Source organism: Cygnus atratus, chromosome 2 (genome assembly GCF_013377495.2).
Source record: "Cygnus atratus isolate AKBS03 ecotype Queensland, Australia chromosome 2, CAtr_DNAZoo_HiC_assembly, whole genome shotgun sequence".
Taxonomy (NCBI): domain Eukaryota; kingdom Metazoa; phylum Chordata; class Aves; order Anseriformes; family Anatidae; genus Cygnus; species Cygnus atratus.
The window spans coordinates 51,492,231-51,515,100 of NC_066363.1; the positions used below are offsets into that span (position 1 = coordinate 51,492,231).

The 22,870-nt window shown below is 46.8% G+C and overlaps 1 protein-coding gene across 3 annotated transcripts in view; it reads right to left on the reverse strand.

The window, feature by feature from the left end:
• The window catches only part of E2F3 (E2F transcription factor 3), a 43,420-nt gene extending 22,496 nt beyond the window's left edge, over positions 1–20,924 (reverse strand). For 2 of the 3 annotated variants that reach the window (XM_050709188.1, XM_050709187.1), the window contains exon 1: positions 20,581–20,924. In XM_050709188.1, the coding sequence (XP_050565145.1) occupies positions 20,581–20,907 (327 nt within the window). In that variant the 5' untranslated portion in view covers positions 20,908–20,924. Of the gene's footprint in view, positions 1–19,902; positions 19,949–20,580 lie in introns of those variants that run through there. The other variant, XM_050709189.1, reaches the window with a different exon arrangement.
• Positions 20,925–22,870: the final 1,946 nt, after the last annotated feature.

The window sequence follows — 22,870 nt, forward strand, 5'->3', positions numbered from 1 at the left end:
CACAGCCTGGGTGGCTAAACTCTAAGAACTGATGATCTTCCCCAACACCACGTCAAAGTAGGCAGCTGTTCTATATATTCCTATTACACCAGTCAGTTTGGCAGTAGACAGCTTACATGGCACAAAGACAGCAGAATTCTTCATGTTTTAAATTCTGTGTAATGTCACAAAGAACAGCTAATCCACATCCCACCTCAGCGGTATTTTATACCTATCAGCCACAGCAAGGAACAGAACAACTTAAGAGTGCTGGCAAAATGAAGATAAATTATGTGGTTCAAATGATAAGATTTACTTATTCCCAGTGACAGAGAGGAAAAAAAAAAAAAAAGACAAGACGACAAACAACAGTTCATGAGAAAAGACAACAAGTGTTGGTAGACTAAACGATTTTCTTTTTCACATCTGGACAAATTCTCTCATGCCATGGACAGGGCAACCTAAAAAGCTGATGTGATAACCTAATTTGTAAGACGACATTCAAAACAGATGTGCTAACACAGGGAATAAATTTATTGTGGGAAAGAAGTGAACATTGCTGTTCTTTTGCATATTATGAAGTGTATTTCATAAAGTAATCCCTTTTGGTTCTGGTGAAGGAGAACATATCAGGTCATAGAGTCAAATCAAGCAAGGACATATAAAAAATTGAACCAGACATGATCTATCCACTCCATTTTGTCTTCTTTACTATGCATTTCCTAAGGTGAACACCTTGAGATGACTTCTCCAGAAAAAAATACTCCCTTTAAGTCTGAACTTTTAAAATGGAAAAAAAAAAAAAAGGCATTTTCTCTCTAACACAGCCTTTGATCAAAGAAAATAATCTGACTTTCTAACATGACTTCCTACATACCACAGACCACTAGATTTCCCCTAGCTGCTATGCAGTTAGTAACATTAAACTACCTTCTAACCAAGGGCAGGAAGAGACAGGAAGATATTACCAGGCAATGTCAGAATTTGCGCTAGGAGAAAGCTGAACAAACAAGCACCTGTCAGGAAGGACCATGCACACAGTTGCTCTCATCAAAGAGTGGACAGATGGATTTGCTGACCTCAAGTCTATTTAGCACTGAAATTATAGAGTGCAACTCTTAGCAAGACATTCATTCTGTCACAGCTTGATGGTATCAACTCATGATTATTTACCACTCATTTAAAAAAAGTTTGATTTCCACTTCAGTTTTGCACTGTTTCAGTTTCCAGTAGTAAGTTTTTGATACGCTCAAATTCGAAAATTCTTGTAAAAAAAAAAAGTGCTTTTTACACTAGAGCCATCTGACAGAACAGCTGAGGCAGGAAGGGACCTGTGGAGTCCACCTAGTTTACCTCCACTGCTCAAAGCAGGGGCAACTACAGCAGGTTGCTCTGGGCTGTGTCCAGCTGGGTTTTGAGTATCTCCAAGGATGGAGATGAACAGTCCCAGCTCTCCTTGTGTGTCAGATGCTTCAGAGCCCTAATCACTTTTGTAGTCCTTCATTGGACTCACCCCAGTATGTCCATGTCTCTCTTGCACTGATAAGCCCAGAACTGGACCCAGCATGCCAGGTGTGTCTCACCAGGGCCAAGCAGAAGGGAAGGATCATCTCCCTCAATCTGCTGGTGATACAATGTCTAGTTCAGCCTGAGAGGTTGTTGCTTTTCTTTGTTGTAAGGGCTTATCTCTGGCTCTTGGTGAACCTGCTATCCACCATCCTCCAGGGCTTTTTCTGCAAAGCTTTTTTTCCGCAGGTCCTGGTGCATGGGGTTATTCCTCCCCAGGGGCTGGACTTTGCATGTCCCTTTGCCAAACTTCTCAGGTTCCTGTCAGCCCCTTTCTCGGCCTGTCAAGGTCCTTCTGAAAGGCAGCACAATCATCACCTGTATCAACCACTCCTCACAATTCCATATCCTGTATATCAGTCAAGTTATCACTTAATATTTAATAAGCAAAGTACTGCTCAAGTTGCACAGTAAGGCATTTCTTTCAGAACTCAAATAATTTTTGCTGCACTATTTAATATTTAACATCATCTTCTATTTTCAACATTTTCCTTTATGAACGGTAGCACTGAATTGTGTATGTTATTCTAGTACCAGCTCCACTGTTCACGGAGGCAAAAATACCCCCTTTCATGTCCCTTTTCTTGTGCATCCCAGGACGCAAGCCTCAGCGCCACCGTCCCTCAGCATTGCACTGGAAGCTTGTGCAGTTGCTTGTCAACTCCTGACTCTTCAGAAGTGCTGCTTTCCAGGATACAGGCCCTCTTTCATAAAGCATAGCTTGCATTCCCTGTTCTCTGGCATACAACTTCGCCTTTGGCTGTATTAAAGACACAGTGTGTTTGAATGAGCCTACAGAGCAAGTTGTAAGAGTCCCATTATCATTTACTATTCTACAAGCAATTACTATCAGTAACAGTTTTTTGTTTACTTTTGGGACAGAGATGAAAGCCTACCATAGCGTTGAGATTAGTGCAAATACTCACTGGAATCAACCAAAAGGACCCTTTTCCTCATTTGACTTGTAGCCAGTTTTTAAGCCAATACCATACTGACAGTGCTATATTTTTAAAATCAAAATGATTTATAAAAATCAAACATCCTTCCTATCAATCTCATCAGATATCTATGTCTTCATTATCTTTTAACTTTTGGTTGGTGATGAAGAATATTAGGAAAATAAAAAGGGTGAGCTGGAAAGAACTGGCTGTTGAATATTTCTGGTAAACATTTTAAGAAATAGAACAAGCACTTTTTGCAGTTCTGTGTACAGAAGAACTCCAGTCTTCTAATTGCATGCTACTTAAACCCTACAGAAAGGCTTATTTCAAGACTGTTGGGTATCCCCGGGTTTTAGGGATGAGTTAGGGATGCCAGAACAAATCTCAAAGAGCAGAACATGAGCAGAGAGGTAAAAGAGACAATGCTTAGGAAGAAAGCAGAAACTCTGGTATCTATTCATAAGCTTTAATTTCTATTCATTGCAACCTAAAGTTCAGAGAAAGCCCATTTGGCTTCTTGCACTGCTGCCTTCCTCCTCCTTCCCTTTCTACTACCCGCTTTGCTGTATAATCGTGCAGTTATTAGAACCATCCACAGGCAATGGACAGCTAAATGGGATTTTCCAGAAGCCTGCAGAAGTCTTCCAGTGGAATCTAGCACATAAATATCACCTATTACAGACTGCACTAAAATTCCTTTCTTTAAATAGATTTCCTTCTTCAAAATTATCTATTCAATTCAGGCTTATAGGTTCTTCTACAAATGTACCTTAATGTATTCAGAAGATAAATGACCACATGATTTAATTGTGCCTTCTTCACAAGAAAAAAAAAAGAACTTTCTTTCTTATGATCAGTACACCTTGATCCTTTTCATTTTCAAATGCAGTTTCATTTATGAGTCATCATTCCCTTCTCACACGTACACTTTTCAGTCTCTCTTCTTCATTTCATCTTTCTCCTCTTGTTTTAGTAAAAGCTGTAGGTAGGGCAAACTAAAATAGCAAGTTTCACAACTGGACATGAGACATCCTTAAATTTAGATCAAATGAGCCCTCCCAAAGTATACAGGCTCTTTCCAACCAGACAGATTTATAAAAGTTACGTATAATTATAGAAAGGAATAGGGTCAAAAATAGCCTGTATATGATGGCTTTTCTCAACAGTATGTGCAGAGGGAGATGGACAGCCTTATTCTCTTAGCAGCAGGAGGAGGGGGTAAGACAACTCTGGACAGCCATTGGAAGCCCCCATAGGCTTCTGCAGGCTTCCTAGGTTATTAAAAAGCCTGGAGTTTGGTAGATTCTCAAAACAAACAGGCAAACAAACACACCTCAATTTCTACACTAATTATTATCCCAAACATAATTCCAAACGATATCAAACTATAAAACTAAGATTACTCGAGAAAACTTGACATTTCACTATCTGAGGTCGCAAATTCCTATTTAAGGTTAAACAAAAGAACTTTCAAGACAGCCTTGGAAGAATCCTGCGTTGCCAGCCATCAGTCTGTCTGGGAAGCATAAAACAATAAACAGCAAAAAAAAAAAAAAAAAAAAAGCCACTACTGTCTTGCCCTAACATCCGTAACTTCTACCCGTTCAACGAGCGCCTGTTGACAATAGCAGTAAGAGTCTTCTTACTCATGACTTCCCTCCTACACTTTGCACTGGCAAGCCCTCACACACTCTGTGCTAACTTGGAACAAGTTCTGCAGCACAGCCCTATGCTTTCCACAGCAAACTGGAAACTTTGTGTCCACTTGAGGTAAATATATTTTATTGAATTGAATATAAAAAGTAAATATGGCAGAGTTACAGTGTTCCTTGTGTAAAAAAACGAATTCCAAAATAAATAAAATGTGAAAGCTATGTAGCAATCTTACTATCCTGCAAAAGTTTAAATACACAATGGCGCTAAAGAAAGTATCGGGAGAAAGATGGAAAATTTGGCAGCTGCTCTGGAGAGAGCTGAGGCTCTTGGCTGTGGGCAACGTGCAGAAGGATTGTGAGATAAACATATCTGAATGTTTTTGCTGAGGTAATCGATAACAAAATAGTTATGTTTGAAATTAGGCTACAGATTAAAGGGATAACTCCTATTTTGCAGCCGTGTTTTTTCCAGCTGTCTCTAGAGTTGGTTAGTTTGTTAACACTACACTAGTTGACTTGGAAGGTGGAGATTTCCTTACAGCCACAAAGACATACTTCCTCTTACTGCTAAGCTGAAGGTGAAATTCTGCAGCGCATTTTGGTTATAGAGGCTGAACTCTGCAGTGGCTTGCAATAAACCAGGTCATGGGTGCTCTCCGTTCCGTGCAGGCCAGCTTCATCTCTCCACTTGAGAGAAGAGGAGAGACTTTGCCATGAGGGCAGCAACAAAACTCAACCTTCCTGATGAACTTTCCCTATGACTGGCATTTGTTACAACTAATCTGACCAGAAGCTCTTGGAGCCTTCCCACGTTTATAATCCATGTGAGATAAGCCCCTCAGCTGCAGCTGGGGCTATGGGCAGTAAAAGCCATCCTAACTGATATCTCCAGGGATTCTGTAACCTCTCGTGCAAGACCACAATGCCTTTTCTTTCCTCTGTTAAAAAGTCTCTTAAAGCCCTGCTTCAGGTGACTGTACCTGTCAAAGCAGCACAGCCAGTCCTTCAACAGAAGGTACTTCCTGAGAGCAATGATGTCAGAAAAGGTCTCCAGTATTATAATTTCACCCTACATACATAACTTCTAGGCACCGATTACATTTATATCTTCACCGATTTCAATGCCAGCCATCAGACTGTAATTAAATTGGCTGAAAACCAAGGGCTCATCCTCTGTTAGCTTTCAGCTGGAGTAGGTCCCCAGTCTGGCTGCATTTGGGGCAGAATGAGCCCAGCAATGTGGCAGGAAGGAGGTGGGAACCCCCCAACAGAGAGGGAGGGCAGGATGACCCCTTTGGTGGCAGCTGTGTGCTTCACCTTACGGTGTGAAACCACATCCCTGGATTGTCTCTTCATAGAATCGTAATGGTTGGAAGAGGCCTTCAAGATCATCTGGTCCAACCATCACCCTACTGCCAATGTCACCCACTAAATCATGTCCCTAAGCGCCATGTCCAACCTTTCCTTGAACACCCCCAGGGACGGTGACTTCACCACCTCCCTGGGCAACCCGTTCCAATGCCTGACTGCTCTTTCTGAGAAGAAATGTCTCCTCATTTCCAACCTGAACCTCCCCTGGCACAACTTGAGGCCATTCCCTCTAGTCCTATCACTAGTTATGTGTGAGAAGAGGCCAACCCCCAGCTCCCCACCACTTCCTTTCAGGTAGTTGGAGAGAGCAATAAGGTCTCCCCTGAGCCTCCTCTTCTCCAGACTAAAGGTTCTCCAGCTCCCTCAGCTGCTCCGCACAGGACTTGTGTTTCAGGCCCTTCACCAGCTTCGCAGCCCTTCTCTGGACACACTCCAGGTCCTCCATGTCCTTCTTGTAGTGAGGGGCCCAAAGCTGAACAGAGCACTTGAGGTGCGGCCTCACCAGAGCAGAATACATGGTGACGATCACCTCCCTGGTCCTGCTGGCTACACTCCTCCTGATACAAGGCAGGATGCCGCTGGCCTTCTTGGCCACCTGGGCACACTGCCGGCTCGTGTTCAGGTGAGCGTTGACCAACACCCCCAGATCCAGGAAACCCTTTCCGTCATGAGGCAACTTCCAGTGGCACTGGTCCCATCCTCATTTCGTCTTTTCCTTCCTACCCCAGCAAGCAATTAAACTTACCCCATCTATGAGAGGATTATATTTCACTTCCTAGAACATGGAGATAGGAAGCAGAAGGATATTTTAGTTTCCAAGATAAACAGCCATGTCCCTGCTGCTGAACTGAATGGAACGAATATTTTGGTCTGTGGTGAGATGGTGAGGAACAACACGAAGACCTTTGTCACCCACTCACATACTGCAGATCCCTGTCACAACTGGATGACTGTGTCTCAGTCCCAGCATGAAACTAGATCACCTGAAGGATCTTGACATGGTAATTAATCCTTGCCTGTATGTTATTTTGTTCACTAACACTGAACAGTTTACCAAGCAGCACAACTGTTTAATCATATCACCGAACTATTGAATTTAGTATGCTGAAAACAAGCCTTGCTATTTCTACCTTACATTCAAAGTGTAACAATGAAGAAACGGGAAACATTTGTCAATAATATTACTCTGTTCTCATAGACTGAGTTTCATCTGTCAAATATACTACAGAAAACAAGGAGAACAAGGCTAATCAAATGCTACCACCTTTCTTCCTCTCTCTTATTGCCTCTCCTAAGATTGACCACATTTGTGGTTAACTGTAGGGAGTCAAACTTCCTATAAGCAGTGTCGTTAAGGTTCCAGATTTCCACTGTGGTTCAGCCATATCACAGCTCTGGAAATGCATACTGGTTCATGTTCAAACCACCACGTTAGGTCTTAAAGGTTAAAAAAATAAATAAATAAAAAGATTTCACACTGCAACTGTGAAAGGTTCTTACCAGGACAACCTTGCTGACATAACTTCTTAAAGGAAAAGGATCTTAATATCAAGCTTTAAAATGTATAAATATATATCTACTTATTGAGATATATGCATCTCAATATATATATATTGATATATAATTATACAAACACACCCACATATATATAATCAATAAATCAATAAATATCTGTATCTAAATATCAATCACTTTGTTGAAATTGCTAGTCTGCGTGAAAATGCTTAGTGAAAAGACTGACATGAATTCATCCTGCCAGGGGAGCTACAAACAGCTAACTGAACAGAAGAAGCAATACTAGCACTTCAGGATCCCCAGCAGGGACTAGAAGGACTCCAATTTGTCCCCTCAGAGGCTCTCAGCAAGTGAGTCTTGAGAAGATGCAAACTCCACAAACTCCAAGCATCTGCATGATGTGCAGGTCCCTCATGAGAAGAGAAGCACCTAAGTTTATCTTTACCAAGGGATCTGCTCATTACAAAATGGACATTGAAGCATGCTGATTGTTGGACCATTTTTCTGAAGAGAAAAAAATCAGATCAGGATACCACAACCACGTGATGGTAGTCAACGTAGATCTAAGAAATTCAGTTTCAACTCTGCCTCTGACAGCAAGAGCAAACTAAGCGAAGGCTGAAGTTTCTCCACTCTATGCACAAGAAGAAGGAAGTGACTACTCATGCCCCTGATTGATATTACTATCAAAAAGAATCCAGTCATGCATGGTGTGCACATGCATTAACAGAGAGACCTAGTGACACGCGCACAAAGATCTCCCCCACACAAAGTGCTGCTGCATCAGTCCTGACCTGCACTACTCCTTCAGTTCAGACTAATACATTGACTAAGTTACACTCCACTTTTTTACTCAGAGAAGAGCAGACCATGGAGCTTCACTCTTCATTCATTCACTCTTAATTCCAGATTCTAACTCAGAAGAATACTGCATTTGCTCATGCCCTGCAAGCCCATGCAACCATGGAGGGCACTCGAATGTAAGACATAGTCATAAAGACAGAAAACAGCATCTCCGACATTCAGGGAGAGGTGAAATACTTGTAGAAGATGTTTAGTGCTACTTTGCAGGAAAAAGAAAAAAAAATACATTTGCATACTATTTTTTGCATCATTCAAAGAGTTTGGGGCTGAATCTGGACAATGTATCTCACAGCAGCTCTTCAAGAGGAAAACAAGCCTCCCAGCTGTTAGCATTCAGGTTGTGCCTGATCTTCTAAGCATGCCACAATTGCAAGACCAGTGGGAAAGCCTGGGACCCACTGGTGGGCAAGAACATTCATTTGGATCTTTATGTCAAAATTCCTGTGATAATGTACTTTCATGAGAAGTTCAAGAAGTTTAAAACAATTCAAGATCTGTTCACGTCTACCATTTCAACAAGGCACCACTATTGAACAGTTCAATAACCAAGCTCAAGTATCTGATATTTTTAGCTAGATATACTATAACATCTCACGGATGCCTGGAGTTTTCTCCCTGCAAGGTCTGAAGGAGATTCCTTCCTTCTCAACTGCCAGTTAAGCAGAATTTGGGGGCTGCTTTTCACACGCTGAGACAACCGAACTCTTAAAATGGCTGGGAAAGCCACATTTCTCCACTTCAAATGAAGTGCTAGCAACAGATATAATGCTTGCCTGGTACAATTGGTGATGCTTCCCCCCCTAGAAGAACTAGGGAAATGTGTTCAAAATGTCATTGAGGCCATCAAAAGAGCTAAAGGGTAGTCAAGAAAACAAAAACTGGACAAATCTGAAAGGGGGGGGGGGGGGAGGCTGAAATTTTAATCCCTTCTTACTATACACTGAATGATTCAGTAACTCCCAATTCACTTTGAGGCAAAAATACCTGATTTGGGCCTTAAAGAAAGAGTGTGTCTTAGTCTCTGCATTGCAGATGAAAACAATCACATTTTGCTTGCTCTGACTTATTGCTAAATTGATTATTCTCCAGGACTGGGAAAGAGGGAGAAAGGAAGGAGATGGTAATTGTCCCTATAAAATTCTTTAAGAAGATGAAAGAATTGAATGCATCTTACTTTTCCTAGCAACCCTCTTTCCTAATTCAGAAGCAAATAAATCACACTCAGGATAGTATCCCGAACATATGGCTTTCTCTGAATAAGGGGAATTTGCCTGCCTACAAGCTTGCTTTTCTTCTCTCTCTCTCTCTTTTTTAAATATGTCAGTCTCTGGAATCCCTATTCACACATTCCCCTTCACAGCACAGTGGGTTTCTGCCTACGAAAAAAAAAAAAAAACTTTATAAATATTAACTTATTTCTGTCTACAGAAAGCTGTACCTGAGCTTAACATCTAGACAACTGCATGCAACCTGTTCACTACTGTTGCATTTACTTCCCACATACTCAGCTAAAGCATGATGTAAGTAAGATAATAAAAGGTAAGGACTTCAGTGCCCCAAGGCATATGACAACATGAAAAGCTTCCTTAGAGAACAGATCTCAAGCAAACAATGTTGGAGGTCTCCAAATGATCTTGCACCTTTCTTTACCACATTTCCTGCAAACACCTCTGAAGCACATGGCTCCAAGAGTGGCAACTTATGGAACATGTTTTTACTTCTTCTTTTCCTTCTCCATGCACAAGACACCTTATTTTGCATGGTCTGTGCTTTGAATGCTCCCCCATCATGATGTAAAGCAGCAAAAAGGGAGGACCATTGGAGGGACAGTACTAACCCCTTGATCTGAAAGATGCTTCCTATGGAGGCCTTGAAGGCTCATGGTTGCAAAATGGTGGTTGTAAGGGCCCTGAGAAGGGGGAAGATACCCGCTGAAGCTTCTCACCCTTCTGTCTGCAATCTCAGAGGGAACTGGTTGCAAAGTGCAGAAGATGACCACAGAGAAAGCTGCCAACAGGAATAAAAGGACAGTGAGGATGCTGAAATGCAACGGTCTGCATTTTTTTAAATTAACAAATAAAAAGACAAGCAAGAAAAATGTGACTAGAAACTGAAATCAGAAATGAAATTGAAACAATTTTATACAAAGCATGAACCAAAGTCATACCAAAACCCACCTGATTTTTTCTATGAACATCATTCGCAATTCCCCCTGCTCATTTATGTCATCTTCATGGTGTCAGTTTTCAAGAGAACAATTCTCAGCTCAGCACGACAGAACAGTGATACTGACGGGCATGTAGAACATTGGCATGTTATAAATAAGCTGCTAATTTGAGGTGGGAAAAATCATCTAGGCGGCTCTTATGATTAAGAACCAGAGGAAGAAAATGAGCAACTTGCTTATGCTTCCAGGACACTGCTTTTTACAAAAAGAACTTTTTCTAACCCTCAATTCCTATGGAAAAAAAAAAAAAGAATCCTAGCACCAGTGAAACACCCACTGGTTAGACAAAGCAGCCAGCGAAAATGCTATTATAATTTTAAAGCCCTTGCTGCCCCTGCCTTGAGTAGTAAGCTGTCTTTTCTACTGGTTCAAGAGGTTTGTTCTTAAAAAGAGTACTACAGAGTTGTGAAGTTTCAGCTTCCTCTCATCTGACTTGCAGTTTTACATAACTTGTAAGAGACGTTTTTAGGCTATAGATACTGCGTATCCGAGAAAAGAAGGATGTGCAGAACTATTATACAGCAATTTGTATCTGGGTTACTTGCACTTGCTTGATAAAAGCCTTACTATGAAAAGCAAAACTTTATTCTGCTGAACTGACACCCAGGATTATTCGTGTTTCTGATAGGCCTGATCACCACCCTCCTTCTGTCCTGAGCTAGGTTCCCTTCCCACCCTTCCCCAGTGTGCAATTGCAGATAACGCCCTGCTGCTGCATGGCTGCCATCGCTGGTATTATTTCTGTGTCACGTGGGCATTGTCGCTCTTTACCAGAATGCCGCTTACTAAGCAATATTATAAAAATTCCTGTGAATATCTATGTTCACCATAAGTGAGGATAATGGCCTCATTGCAAAAGTCTCGATAAAAGCGGCATGTTCCAGCAAGACAGCTTTCAGATATCGTTAAACAAAAGCCTACTGTGAGAGCCGTAACCAACATCAATTCCCACTATGTGAAGACATTAGACAAAGTGTGAACTAGCTTACTGTATGGGGACAAAAAACTGACTGTCAATGTGTGGGACCAACACTGCCTAAAACACTACACTGGCAAGTCAAAATACAACCAGCATATATGCATGGTAATTGCCATTTAATTCCAGAGTTAGCAGTAGAAGAAAACAAGTACCGAAGGCAATATTAGGTTACTAGCATCACTCAAGACATTATAATTCCATATCTTTCCACTTCTAGTGTCTTTGATTAGGAAAAAATGACTTTAAAACCAGCAGACGTTAAAAGAAACACTATATAAATCCCAGGTTCCATCACGGAAGTAGAGAGCACATCAAAAGCTTAAGATCTGCTCCTAAAAATATGTATTTTCCACTATAAAGTAGACAACCTCATACATGGGAACCACCATTCCACATAAAAAACAATACAAGACCCTTTCTGCCTAGGCATCATTTTACATTTTTACATATTTATCTATTTACACTGTGGTAGCACCCAAAAAGCCAAAAGCCTACAGTCAGAATAAGCATACTATACCAATACAAATGCCAGGCCAAGAGGTTACTTCTTAACTTCCAGACCTGAAATTCCCCTGATTACATACCTTAAATGAAAGTCCAGGAAGGAGGGACGTAGGAAAGCCTACTTGCCAGTTTCTTGCTGAACAACGTGAAAGGCAAATTTGAAAGCTTTAAAATTTGTAGAGAGCAGTACGGTTGCTCTACTGAGAGGTATTTCACGAAAAAGTTATATCTGCACTTTAAGATGTGTAAAAATCACAATATCCTACAGTGTAGATTCAGTGATTTGCAGAAAAAAAGGTGATATCCATTACTTAACTCCAATTTTAGTTTAGATTTTGTAACTAACTGGTAGAAAAAAAATTAAGAAAGTCACACTGAGGAAGAACTAATAGAGTACATTGATGAGGCTGACATGTTATGTAAGAATTCAACTCTTGCACTGCATGGTGACAGCCACCATTGAGTCCTAAACCAGAGACTTTTAATGTCACCTTAATTAACAAGGAAGGAAGTTTGCCAATGAGTTTACTTCCACCCCTTTCCTAGCAGCAAGTTATGCAATATGCAAGAACCTTTGAACCAACAGCTCTACAACAATACCCCCCCGCCCCAAAAACCACACACATACCCATCCCATCACCCCCCTCCAAAAAAATTAATGACATTGTAATGAGGACAAAGTCTTTCAAGGAGTTCATTGATGAAAATTACTTCTAGAATCTATACATACATTAACCACTACACACATACCACAACTTTGGTGTAGAAATGTTGAAGCTGAAGCAGCCAAGGCTAAGCAGAAACCTCTTGTTATCTAGTTTCTCAATACAATATACTTTCACCAAAAATAGTTGTTTAGGTATTTTCTGTGAGTTTTCACAGATCTTTCCAAAATAATTAGTGGCTTGCAATCTATATATAACATGACTATAAAATCCCATTTTAAAGTTATAAATGCGAAAGCCAAAATAATAGCAGCCTCTGCTGTTAATTAGCAGCTTGTTCATATACAGAGATACCAAGGATATACTTACTACACACTGCAATAATGTAACTGAATGTCACAGGAAGCACCCAATATCTTCCTAAAAATCAGGTTCTAGACCTTTGAAATGGGGCACCTGAAAATGCATTCTTAGCCAGTGGATACTTCTGAGCTTAGATGCAGGCATATACAAGTTGAACAAAATCTTGAAAGCAGATGCAGGTAGTCAAATCAAGTCTCCTACCTAATAATATGAACAAACAGGGTTTTATTTCTAGAGGTAGGTTACTGACATCCTCATGGAATAAACAAAAGCCACACTTACCCACCTAGCTTAACACTGCAGAAAAAAGAAAGATACCTGGCTGATTGTAAAAAGGCGATCCTTCGATGCTGCAATTTCTTTCCCAATTTGGTTCTAAGCAAAAGACCTTCAGCACACAAGTTTGAAAGACACAGGGCATGCACGTGCAGTGGTGACAGCCACTGCTTTAGCAGACACACTACAACAGGTCACATCAACAACTGCTCATGTTCATAAGTAGGACACAAGACACAAAATACATGCTATTTAACCTTAAGTGAGTTCTGTTTGTAAACAATTACCAACACAATTGAGATGTAATTATAAATGTACAAAAGGAAGGCTAAAATGCCTGAAGCAGTATGCGCCTACCACACAGCAGAGGCCATTTTTAGTACATGCTTTATCAACATCTAGTCAAACTCTTTGTCTTCTCTCTTTATGGGACTTGCAGACGGAAATATTTCCCACAGTTCACGATGAACCCAAAAGGCATTAAGAACTCCATGCATGCCATGAGATCCAGCAAATAATAGCACCATCCAAGTAGAAAGCATAGTACTTCAGAAGACACCCATGCCAGGTATAGCACTTCCAAGTGTGGTTTTGGACCAGCTTACTTGAGGGAAACAGAAGTGAAATAGTTCCCTTTTAAAGATGTGATAAACTGGGCAACTTTGCCAAGTCTGCCTTCAAACAGAAGACAGAACTGAAATTAAAACCAAGTCCAAATACTTCATCAGCAGCACCTCGTGCACTGGGACAGCCCAGTCCTGGAAGAACAGGCAGTCTCCCCCCTATCACACACCACTGCCCCCAACACATGAAGGGGTTTTTTTTCTCCCCAAGGGAGCAAACAGTTTTGCTCTTGAAAAATAATGCAGGAAGTGAATAACTCTGCCAGCCAAAACAAAGCCTGAAGTCAAACTTAGTCATTTGTAAGTATGATAGTTGCCATCACATATACATGCTCAGTGCTGCCAGCTGTAAATGAGATTATTTGCAGAGACTGTAAAAACCCAAAGATTTAGTTACGCTCAGAAGAGCTTTCCATCTGCTGAAACCTCACTCTGGGCAGGGCTGGGCCTAAGTTACCACCATCGCCACAAGAAGCCTATCTGACCCAAAGTCATGGTCTGTGATCCATCCTTAGTGGGCATCTTCTCCAAGTCCCCTGGCAGAGCCCATATAGGATTAAAGTCCAAGTCACCCTCCCACCCCTCCACGCTGGCACCAAGATGGACCGGCAGAAGGAAGCCAGCACTGCTCCTTCTCTTCAGGGCTACCTGGCTGTTTGTGACAGGAAATTAAGATCATCCACAGAGCCCGCTACATTAACTTATTACTCAGTTTGTTCTGTCCTGCCAGTATCCACACTAGTGGATGGCGGGCTTTTTGCATCTACACAGTAACTGAGGACTCCTTTACGTGGTCAAACTGACCAGCACAGAAAAATAACCCTGCCACCAGAGCTACAGCAATCAGCCCAGCACACTTCTTCAGAAGTGAAATCTGAAGGCTTGAAAGGTGTCATATTTGAAGCCTGCTGCTACCAGAAGAACCTCACATCTTCATTTCTTACCCAATTCCTCGCTTTGTGCTCTGGATAGGAGGGGAGGGTCAAATTCCACCCCACCCCCCCGGCCTATTGAGAACACAAATCTGGGGCTACAAAGAGGAAAGGTGCTACTTCATTTTCCTTTTTCCAGCCTTTCTAATGAGCCAATTACCATAGTAGTTAGGCCCAGCGAGGCCCCTCTGCTCCACACCTCACATTCCTCCCCTAGGGAGAGGTTAAGGCCTTGTGAGGCAAGCTGGCTCTGAAAGGGTCTCTAGCTCCTGCTAGGCCTGCAAGTCGGTCTGTCACGTCTTCAAAACTTCTTTCAAAGCCACCAATCCATAAAAACATTACAAGTAGAAACCCGTAATTAACGGACATGTTTGTTTTTACAGCCATGTGATTCTTTTATAAATGGACACCTCTATTTTAGCACGTATGGCTTTCACTTCAGGAGAGATTAAACAGTATAGAACTCTTCAGCTTGGCGAAGGTGACTGTGGACAAAAAACAGTGCATTATCTTAAGCTGTGTAGAGAAATATATACAAGGAAATCATTTTCCCCTACCACAACATCTAGGATCATCCACTAGTACTATAGGCAGCAAGATCAAAACGAAAAAAATGTTCAAAGCAATGAAAATTACTTTTTTTCCATATAAGACAACTGAATCATATAACTTGTTGCTACGTAAGGTTAGAACCAACGAGTATAAAACCCACTGTAACCTCTAAGGAGATACTCTCCAGAAGAAAGCAGAAGGGCTGTTCAGCGCATTCATGTGCTCTTGTCTTAAAGATTTGCCACAGTTGTAGTCAGAGAAGTAGTAGGAGAACCTTTGATCTTGCAAAATGCGGCAATTCCTAAGTTTAAGATTTTTTTTTTTTAATGCTAACATACAAACAAGCATGCTGTAAAAATTAACAGAGCAGCGCCAAAGTACCTGGGATAAAATGAAGGAAAAGAAAATGCCTTTAATTGCTCAATCAGTGGGCCCTAACATGTCCCATATTGAGTCCAAAGACTGCAAACAGGCTGGTGACACAAGGAAAAGATCCTTCATGGTGAGAACAGGAAAGACCAATTCCTGAAAAGTGATGTCCAGTGAGCAGATTTAAAACCCTAACACCACTGAAAGGAAAAGCTCTCATCTCCTTCCCTCTTCTCATTCGTTCCATCTTGGGTCACGTATTCCCAGTACGTACCTCGTGCCAGAACTAAAGCTCATCAGACCCAGCTACTTTACCTCGTTAAAGCAGCAGACCACAAACCCACAGGCACAACCAGATGTTCCCCAAGCGCAGAGGGAAGGGAAAAAGTGCTGCCTGGCCAGGGGCCCGACAAGACTAAGCTACAGTGACAATGTTGACAGAGAAGCGAGACTATTTTTTCAGCAACAGTAAGGCTTTTTGAGTGGCTCGGCTGCTCATGGAAACCTGCCAGAAGTCCTTATCATAGCAGGGAAATAAACCTGCTGTACTTCAGCAGTTCTGGTGCAGACAGAGCCACACCAACATAGATGGACTCTGCATGAGGAGAGCACATCCACCACCAGCAAGTGCAAGCTACAAGCTATTCCTGTACAGATTTATTTGGATGCCTGCTTTGCGCTAGGTGCTTGTTGGCATGGTTAGGGCAATCAGGATTTATACCTCTCTGAGCTCCCCTCACACGTTTATGCCAAAGGACCATGCGGTACCTCCTTGGGCTCAGAAGCAGTCTGTCCCTGGAGAAGATGCATTTATACCTGACAGAGTCCCATACATTTTATTCCAAAACCAAAGGCCTCGGGCTCATGCTAGCATTCATTAACAGAAACTATGAGGCAAAGAAATATGAGAATGGGTCTGAATATGAGAATACCCATGTCTTCTACACAGACAAAGCTTTTTATTCCCACAAAACAATGATAAGCTACTAATTATTTAACTGCCCACTTCCTTTATGCCACTTCCAGGTTTTTCTCCCATACCTTAAGTCGCTGTTCAGTATTTATGTCCTATTTAGCCTGCTCCTATACCCAACATCTAGAAGATTATGTATTGCCCCCTTGTTCTCCTATTCCAGCTGTGACTTGCTGAGAAGGAGGCAGGAAGAGGTACTTTCTAAACCACCAGAAAAGGAGAGAGGTGCTAAGTATTCAGTTTGGAAATGTAAATCCTCCCGCCCCCTTCTGAAGTATGCCGAACCAGCCTCTCCAGAGCTCATGTCATCTAAAGGCCACAGGAGTTCTCTAAAGATATTCTTGTTAAGAGGATTTAGCCCCTTTTAAAAAGGACTTAACATGTGGGTGGTGTCTCCATTTAAGCATTTTCTCATGGCTAAGAAAATGGCCCTCTTCTTAAAGGCTTATCTTTATAACCCAAAGACAGTAAGAAATTCTCCACTATTTGAATTAGAAACATTTTGAGCAGCTTTCATTTAGAGTAGCTCCATTTTTAAATACTGCAATTTGCAAATGGTAGTGACTTTCTCATACAAAGCGGGAAGCCAACAGCATTGAGAATGTTGCGGGGCACCTCGTCAAACAATAATTTCTCCTACATAGGCCATGCTTTCATGATTTGATTGACAAATCCAATCATGAGCTGAGTTGATTGACAAATTTGCTGCCATCAAAATGGCATGGTGTCAGTTCCCCTGTTTCCTTTCCTTCCACCCTGTGCCCTCTTCCCAGCCATCTCCTTCCCATTACGGTCCCTGGCATTTACCAGACCATCCATTAGCTGGTTCAACCTGCTTGCCCAGCAGAAAACTTTTATTTACGTATTTTGGTTGGGGTTAGTTTTTCTACCAGGGCTGGCACGTTGAACTGCCCTGAGAAGCCGGAGGAGCCCTGGGGCTGGCAGAAGGGAAGTGGCACCAGCTCCTGGCAAGGAAGGGAGCAGGACCCATGCCCCTAACTGCAGCACTGACCTGTTGCTTGGGCCCACCTGGTCTCCACTGGCAGGGACTCAGACTTGCCCCAGGACCCGAGCAGCATGAGCTGACGGCTACTTTGCAAGGGTTAGTTCATCATTACTGCTCGCGTTGAAGCCGTGGCAGCAGCTCAGTCCTGCCAAGTAACAATTTCCATTAAATCTGCAGGAATCGTGAAAAAGTCCCTTGTGTCGAAGGGCCGGGCAGCCTGGGCTCGCTGGGGTGCAGAAGCCTGGTTAATGACCCTCAGTGCCAGGAGCCACCACGACAGGCAGCGGTGCAGCCAGAAGCAGGTTTGGGACAGTATCGAGATGTCTGCTTGGGAGATGGAGGAGTGTGCGAGTTCTCACCTCTCCTGGGCTGAAGGCGCCTGCTGTTAGGGGCTGGGCTACCTTTCCAGGCTTTTCCAGCAGTTACACTTACACAAGCATAGATAAAGTAACTAACATATTCCCACAGGGGAAGCAGCTTACTTTGGCAAAAAAAACTTTTTCTTTTGCTGATATAAACGCCTCCCTGAGCGGCCTAAACTACACACTGCCATACTAACTCTTTTCCACTTATACCATAGTTTATATTTGGAAGCGATGCGTGAGTTGCCAGTGCAGTTACATCTGCAAAGACAGCGTATTTTCAGAACCCTAACTAGCACAGGTGTGCTGGCCAAATTTCAGACTTACCCTCTCAGTCTTTTGCATAGCAGGGCCGTAATTTCAGCTGGGGGGTCTCCGTGTACTATTTGTAACTCAACTAATCAAGAGCTAAATTTATATTGATGCTGCTTGCCTGGGCTCGCTGCCTCAACTACCCAGCAGTTTCTCACTCCTCTCACCAGTCTTTGCTATCAGTTTCTCAAATCAGATCAGCTAGGAACTACCAGGAAAATACCCTTGCCTCCCAGTCCCAGAAAATCTTTTGCAAGATTTGGTGAAAAATGGATGGGAGACAGAGAATTGCTAAATGGCTGTGTCGTCTTCCTGCCAAGACGATGAAAGCGCTTTGGCCATTCCTCGCGGAGCAGCAAGAAGAGGCAGAGCACTGGGATGCTTCAGCCTTGCTTCCTGACAGGCAGGTGTGCAGCAAACCAGCGCGGTTCCAAGAGGGGCACTCACGTGAGCACAGCTGTCAGGGCGGGGAGGGATGCACAGCCTGCTTCCTGGCGTGTGCTAGGGATTGCTTTATCGCCCTGGGAAGGTGCCAACCCCACACTAAGGATACCGCCAGCCTGACCAGTCTCTTCCTCCCCCATCCCACATCTCCCCCCTGAGTAAACATGGGCTCTGAGGATATGCAGCATAGACTGCCAGGGACTTCTGGCAGGCAGAGCTTAAAATCACCTTCTTGTGTCCAAACCTTCAAGCAGGGCAGAAACCTTCCTAGGTTTCACGGCAGGGAGTTCTTCCCATTAAAGAGGTGAACGCTATAACACAAAATAATAATAATAGTAATAATAATAATAATAATAATACCCTAAGCTTGTGTTTACAGTCTTGTAGCACCCATTGAGGAGAAATGTCAAAAGTCCCGTCCGACACCAACATCCCTCCCACAAAGCAGAAAAGCCCGTACAATCGCTCCCCCAGAATCACCCTGTTACATTCGCTCCTCTTTGTACCGGCTTAACACCATCTTCTAGGAATCAAGCTGTTGCACAGGACGGACAAATATTTACAAAGCAGCCTGAACCGGCCCGTTTGACACCACGCACCCTCCCGACACACCGAGCACCAGCAGACCGATCGCCCTGCCCAGCGAGGACGCTTCTTTCTCGCTCCGGCTAGGACTTGTCAACCGGCCCGAAACTCCCATCCCGACCTCGGCAGCCAACACCTGCGAAAGCCTCCGCGAGAAGAGCCTCGTGGCACCCCCGTGGGCTGCGGGACGGGCGAGTCGCGCCGGGACCGAGCTCCCAAAGGGGCGTTTGGGGACCGCTGGCACCGGCTGCGGCGCGCACCGGGACCCCTCCCGGGGCCGGGCGGCTGGGGGGGAGCCAACAGGTGAGCGCCCCGCGCCGCCTCCGCCACGGAAAACGCCCCGGCCCGGCCCTAGCGGGCACCGGCCCGCATGGCAGCCCTCCGGCCGCGCCCGCCGGGACCCCCGGGCCGGGCGGCCCCCTCCCCGGGGCCGGGCAGGTGAGCCGGGATCCCGGGCACGGCCCCCGCCGTGACAGCCCGGCGAGGTGGGGGGGGTAAATGGGGGGTCGGGGGGGTCCGTGGGGGGGGGGGTCAGGGGGTTCACGGGGGGGGATCGGGATGCACCGTGGGAAGGGGACAGGAGGCACCCACCAGGGGGATTGGGGGTGCCCCCGGTCCTGGCACCCCCCCCCCCCCCCGTAACTTGGCGGAGCCCACGAGGGCCAGGCGCGCCCCCGAAAAGGGCGAGGACAAAGGAAGCCCCCGAGCGGGGGGCGGCGGACACCGGGGGATGGGGGGGATCCGGGGGACAGGGGGGTGGGGGGGTGGTCACGGCACCGGACTGGGGGGACGCCGTGGGGGGGGCTGCGGGGGTCGCCGCCGCCCCGCGAGGCACTGACCTGCTGCAGGGGCATTTCCGAGGGCGGCGGCGGCGGCGGGCGGCGGCGGGCCGGGGGCGGCCGGGGCCGGGGCCGGGGCTCGGGCTGTCCCAGGCCGGCGGCAGGAGGAGGAAGCGGCGTCCCCCTCCCCCCGCTCGGCTCGGCTCGGCTCGGCTCGGCCCCCCCCGCCCGCCCGGCTCCCAGTCACAGCCGCGGCCTCGGCGCACGTGTGCGAGACGTCACCGGCGGCTCCGGGGGCGAAGCGGAGACACCGGCGGGGCACGGCGCGGCCCGGCCCCCGGCCCCCCGCCCGCCGCCCCCCCGGCCCGGCCCCGGCGGGGGAAGGGGGCTCCGGCCCCGGGCAGCGGGGTCCCCCCCGCGCCGGCTGCTCGCTCGCTGCGCCCGGGGCTGCGGGACGTGGCTGGGGGGGTGGGGGTTCTTTTCTTTTCTCTTTTTTTTTTCTTTTCCTTTTTTTTTTTTTTCTCTTTTTTGCAATAAGACCCGGCGGCCCGGGCCGGAGCGGGGCGGGGGGGTAGGAAGGAGCCAGGAAAGTTTATTGCAACAAAGCGCCGTCTCCGCCTTTCCTGCCCCCCGCCCCGGGCCCGGACGGCGGCGGGGAGCCGTGGGCAGGAAGAGGGCCTGCCTGGCGCCGATCCCCACCGTCCCCTTCACCCTCCCGCGGGGCCGGGGGAAAATTACCGGGGGGCGGCCTCCGCCTCCGCCGAGAGCGGGCTGCAGCAGCGCCGTCCTGCCGGCGGGTCCGTGGGGGGTGCAGTACAGCGAGCTGCCAGCGGGCTGGCCCCCATCCGCCGCCGGGGCAAAGGCACCGGGAGCCTGGGCAGCAGCGGCGGCGGCGGAGGAGGAGGAGACAACACAGGGCGCCCCCGCCGCCGCGCCGGTGCTGCGGATCTGGATGAAGGTGCCGGCGGCAAAGCGGGCTGGGAAGCCGGCGGGGGCCACTCTGCAGTCCGAGGGCGGTGCGGGCGGCTGCGCTGCCGGGGCCGGCGGCTGGAGTCCCCTTCTCATCCTTCCCTCCGGCTCTGTCCCCGCAGCCGCGTCGCCTCCTCCCCCCGTCCCTCCCCCCCCGGCCTTCCCAGCCGCTTTCCTCTTCGATGCCGAGGCCCCGCGCAAAATACTGGGGGGCACGGGTGCCGGGGGGGCCCCGGCTGCAGGATGCGGGGCGCCGGGGGGGGACGGAGGCGGCGGGGCGGGCAGATGCGGCGGATGGAGCGGGGCCGCTCCCGCTGTGTGGGGCCGGCTGGAAAATGGCTCCAGGAAGCGGCGGCTGCTGACAATGAATGAAGGGAAAGGAGACGGGTTACGCGCCAAGGGCCTCCCGCGAAACTCGGATTTCCCGCCCTCTTTTCAAACCAAATTTGCATAGCCACGCCCCCGGGGCGCGCCCCGCCCGCTCCGCCGCCCCATTGGCCGCCGCCGCCGCCCCCGCCGGCCAACGGGCCGCCGCCGCCACGCCCCGCCCGCTCCCCACTGGCCCGGCCGCCTCCGCGATTTGCATGCGGCCCGCGGATTGGCCGCGGGGGCGAGGCTGGGGATTCCCCCTCGGACGGGCCGGGATCCCGGTTCGCCGCCCGCCTGACACTGACAGCTGCGGCGGCGCCCGCCGCAACGTGCCCGGGGGCGGGGCCTGGCGGGGCCACGCCCCCCCCCGCCACGCCCCCGGCGCGCCACGCGGGGCTTGGCGCGCCCGCGCTGGACCCGGTCTCGATCCGGATCCTGGTCCCGATCCCGGTCCCGGTGCCGGGTTCCCAGGCGGTACCCCTGCACCGTGGGTGCCTAGGTAGGAAAAGGGCATCCCTCGTTCTGGGCGTGTTTGTCGTCAGAGGGGGGTATTCTCCTCCATTTGGCTCGGGAGAGGCCCTGATGGTGCTCCTGCGTGCGATTGCTGGCACTGCACATGAGGAAAGGTACAGGCTGGACGGAATCCAGAGGGAAAGAAGAGGAATGAAACACGGTCAGAAAAACGTGCGCTACCACAAGGGTTGGTTTTTGTTTTTCCGGGGTGAAAAGCAGGGGAAGAGGACATGGCAATGGTGACCTGGTACAAAAAAAAAAAGGTCACAAAGAGATTGCTTTTCCTCCAAAGACAAAGTAATGGACTTCCTTAGCAATCCTAAATTCAGCCTAGATAACTGGGGGGCAATTGATATTAAACTGGGGAAGCCCGGCATCAGGCTACCCGGGGATACTGGAGGTTTTCAAACAGACAAGGGAGACTTCTTTTAGGGATAATACAAGCTTGGTCTGTTCACTCAGGACCTTCCCAAGTCTTCACATGGTCCTTCCAGCTCAGGCAGGAGCTGGGCTTGGCTGAAACACATCACATTATTCTGCAGAACTGTAGCATTGCTTAAAATTTTAGCTGAATCTGCAGTTCTGCTATTGTGGGTCACTCTTTAGGTGCCAGCCAGCAATGCCTAGCTTTGTGCCCATGCAGCTGAGAGATGTGCTCAGCATGCCTTGGCCGTGGCGGGCATAGCAGCACCTTGCTGGCTCGGGGATGTGCATCCCTGAGCCTCAGCAGGAGGGGAGAGCAGCACAAATCTCTCTGTGCTGCAGAGTTCTTTCATTCCAGTCACATTACTTCATTTTCTCACCTTCATTCATCAACTCCAGAACCATTAGACCCAAACCTATGGAAAAAAGAAAAGTCTTTTGGAGCAGCAAGACAAAGCCGAAAAATGTTGCTTCCTTCATATTGTCTCCACATTGAGGTATGCCGCCACCTGGAAAAAAGGATTACTTCTCACCCTGGGCATTTTACATTTGTAATCCCTTTCACAGTCTTGTTTTCCTTACCGCAGGAGGCACAGGCTTCAACCACAAACACATCTTCAGTCTTCTTCTGGGTTGCCTTTTATTGTCTTCCTCTGTCGTGCTGTCTTGCATCTTCAGGTAACCATCCATCGTGTGGCAGAGTCCTGTGCCAGGACTGGCTGCCTTTTAGCAGGAGTTTACAGGGGCACATCCA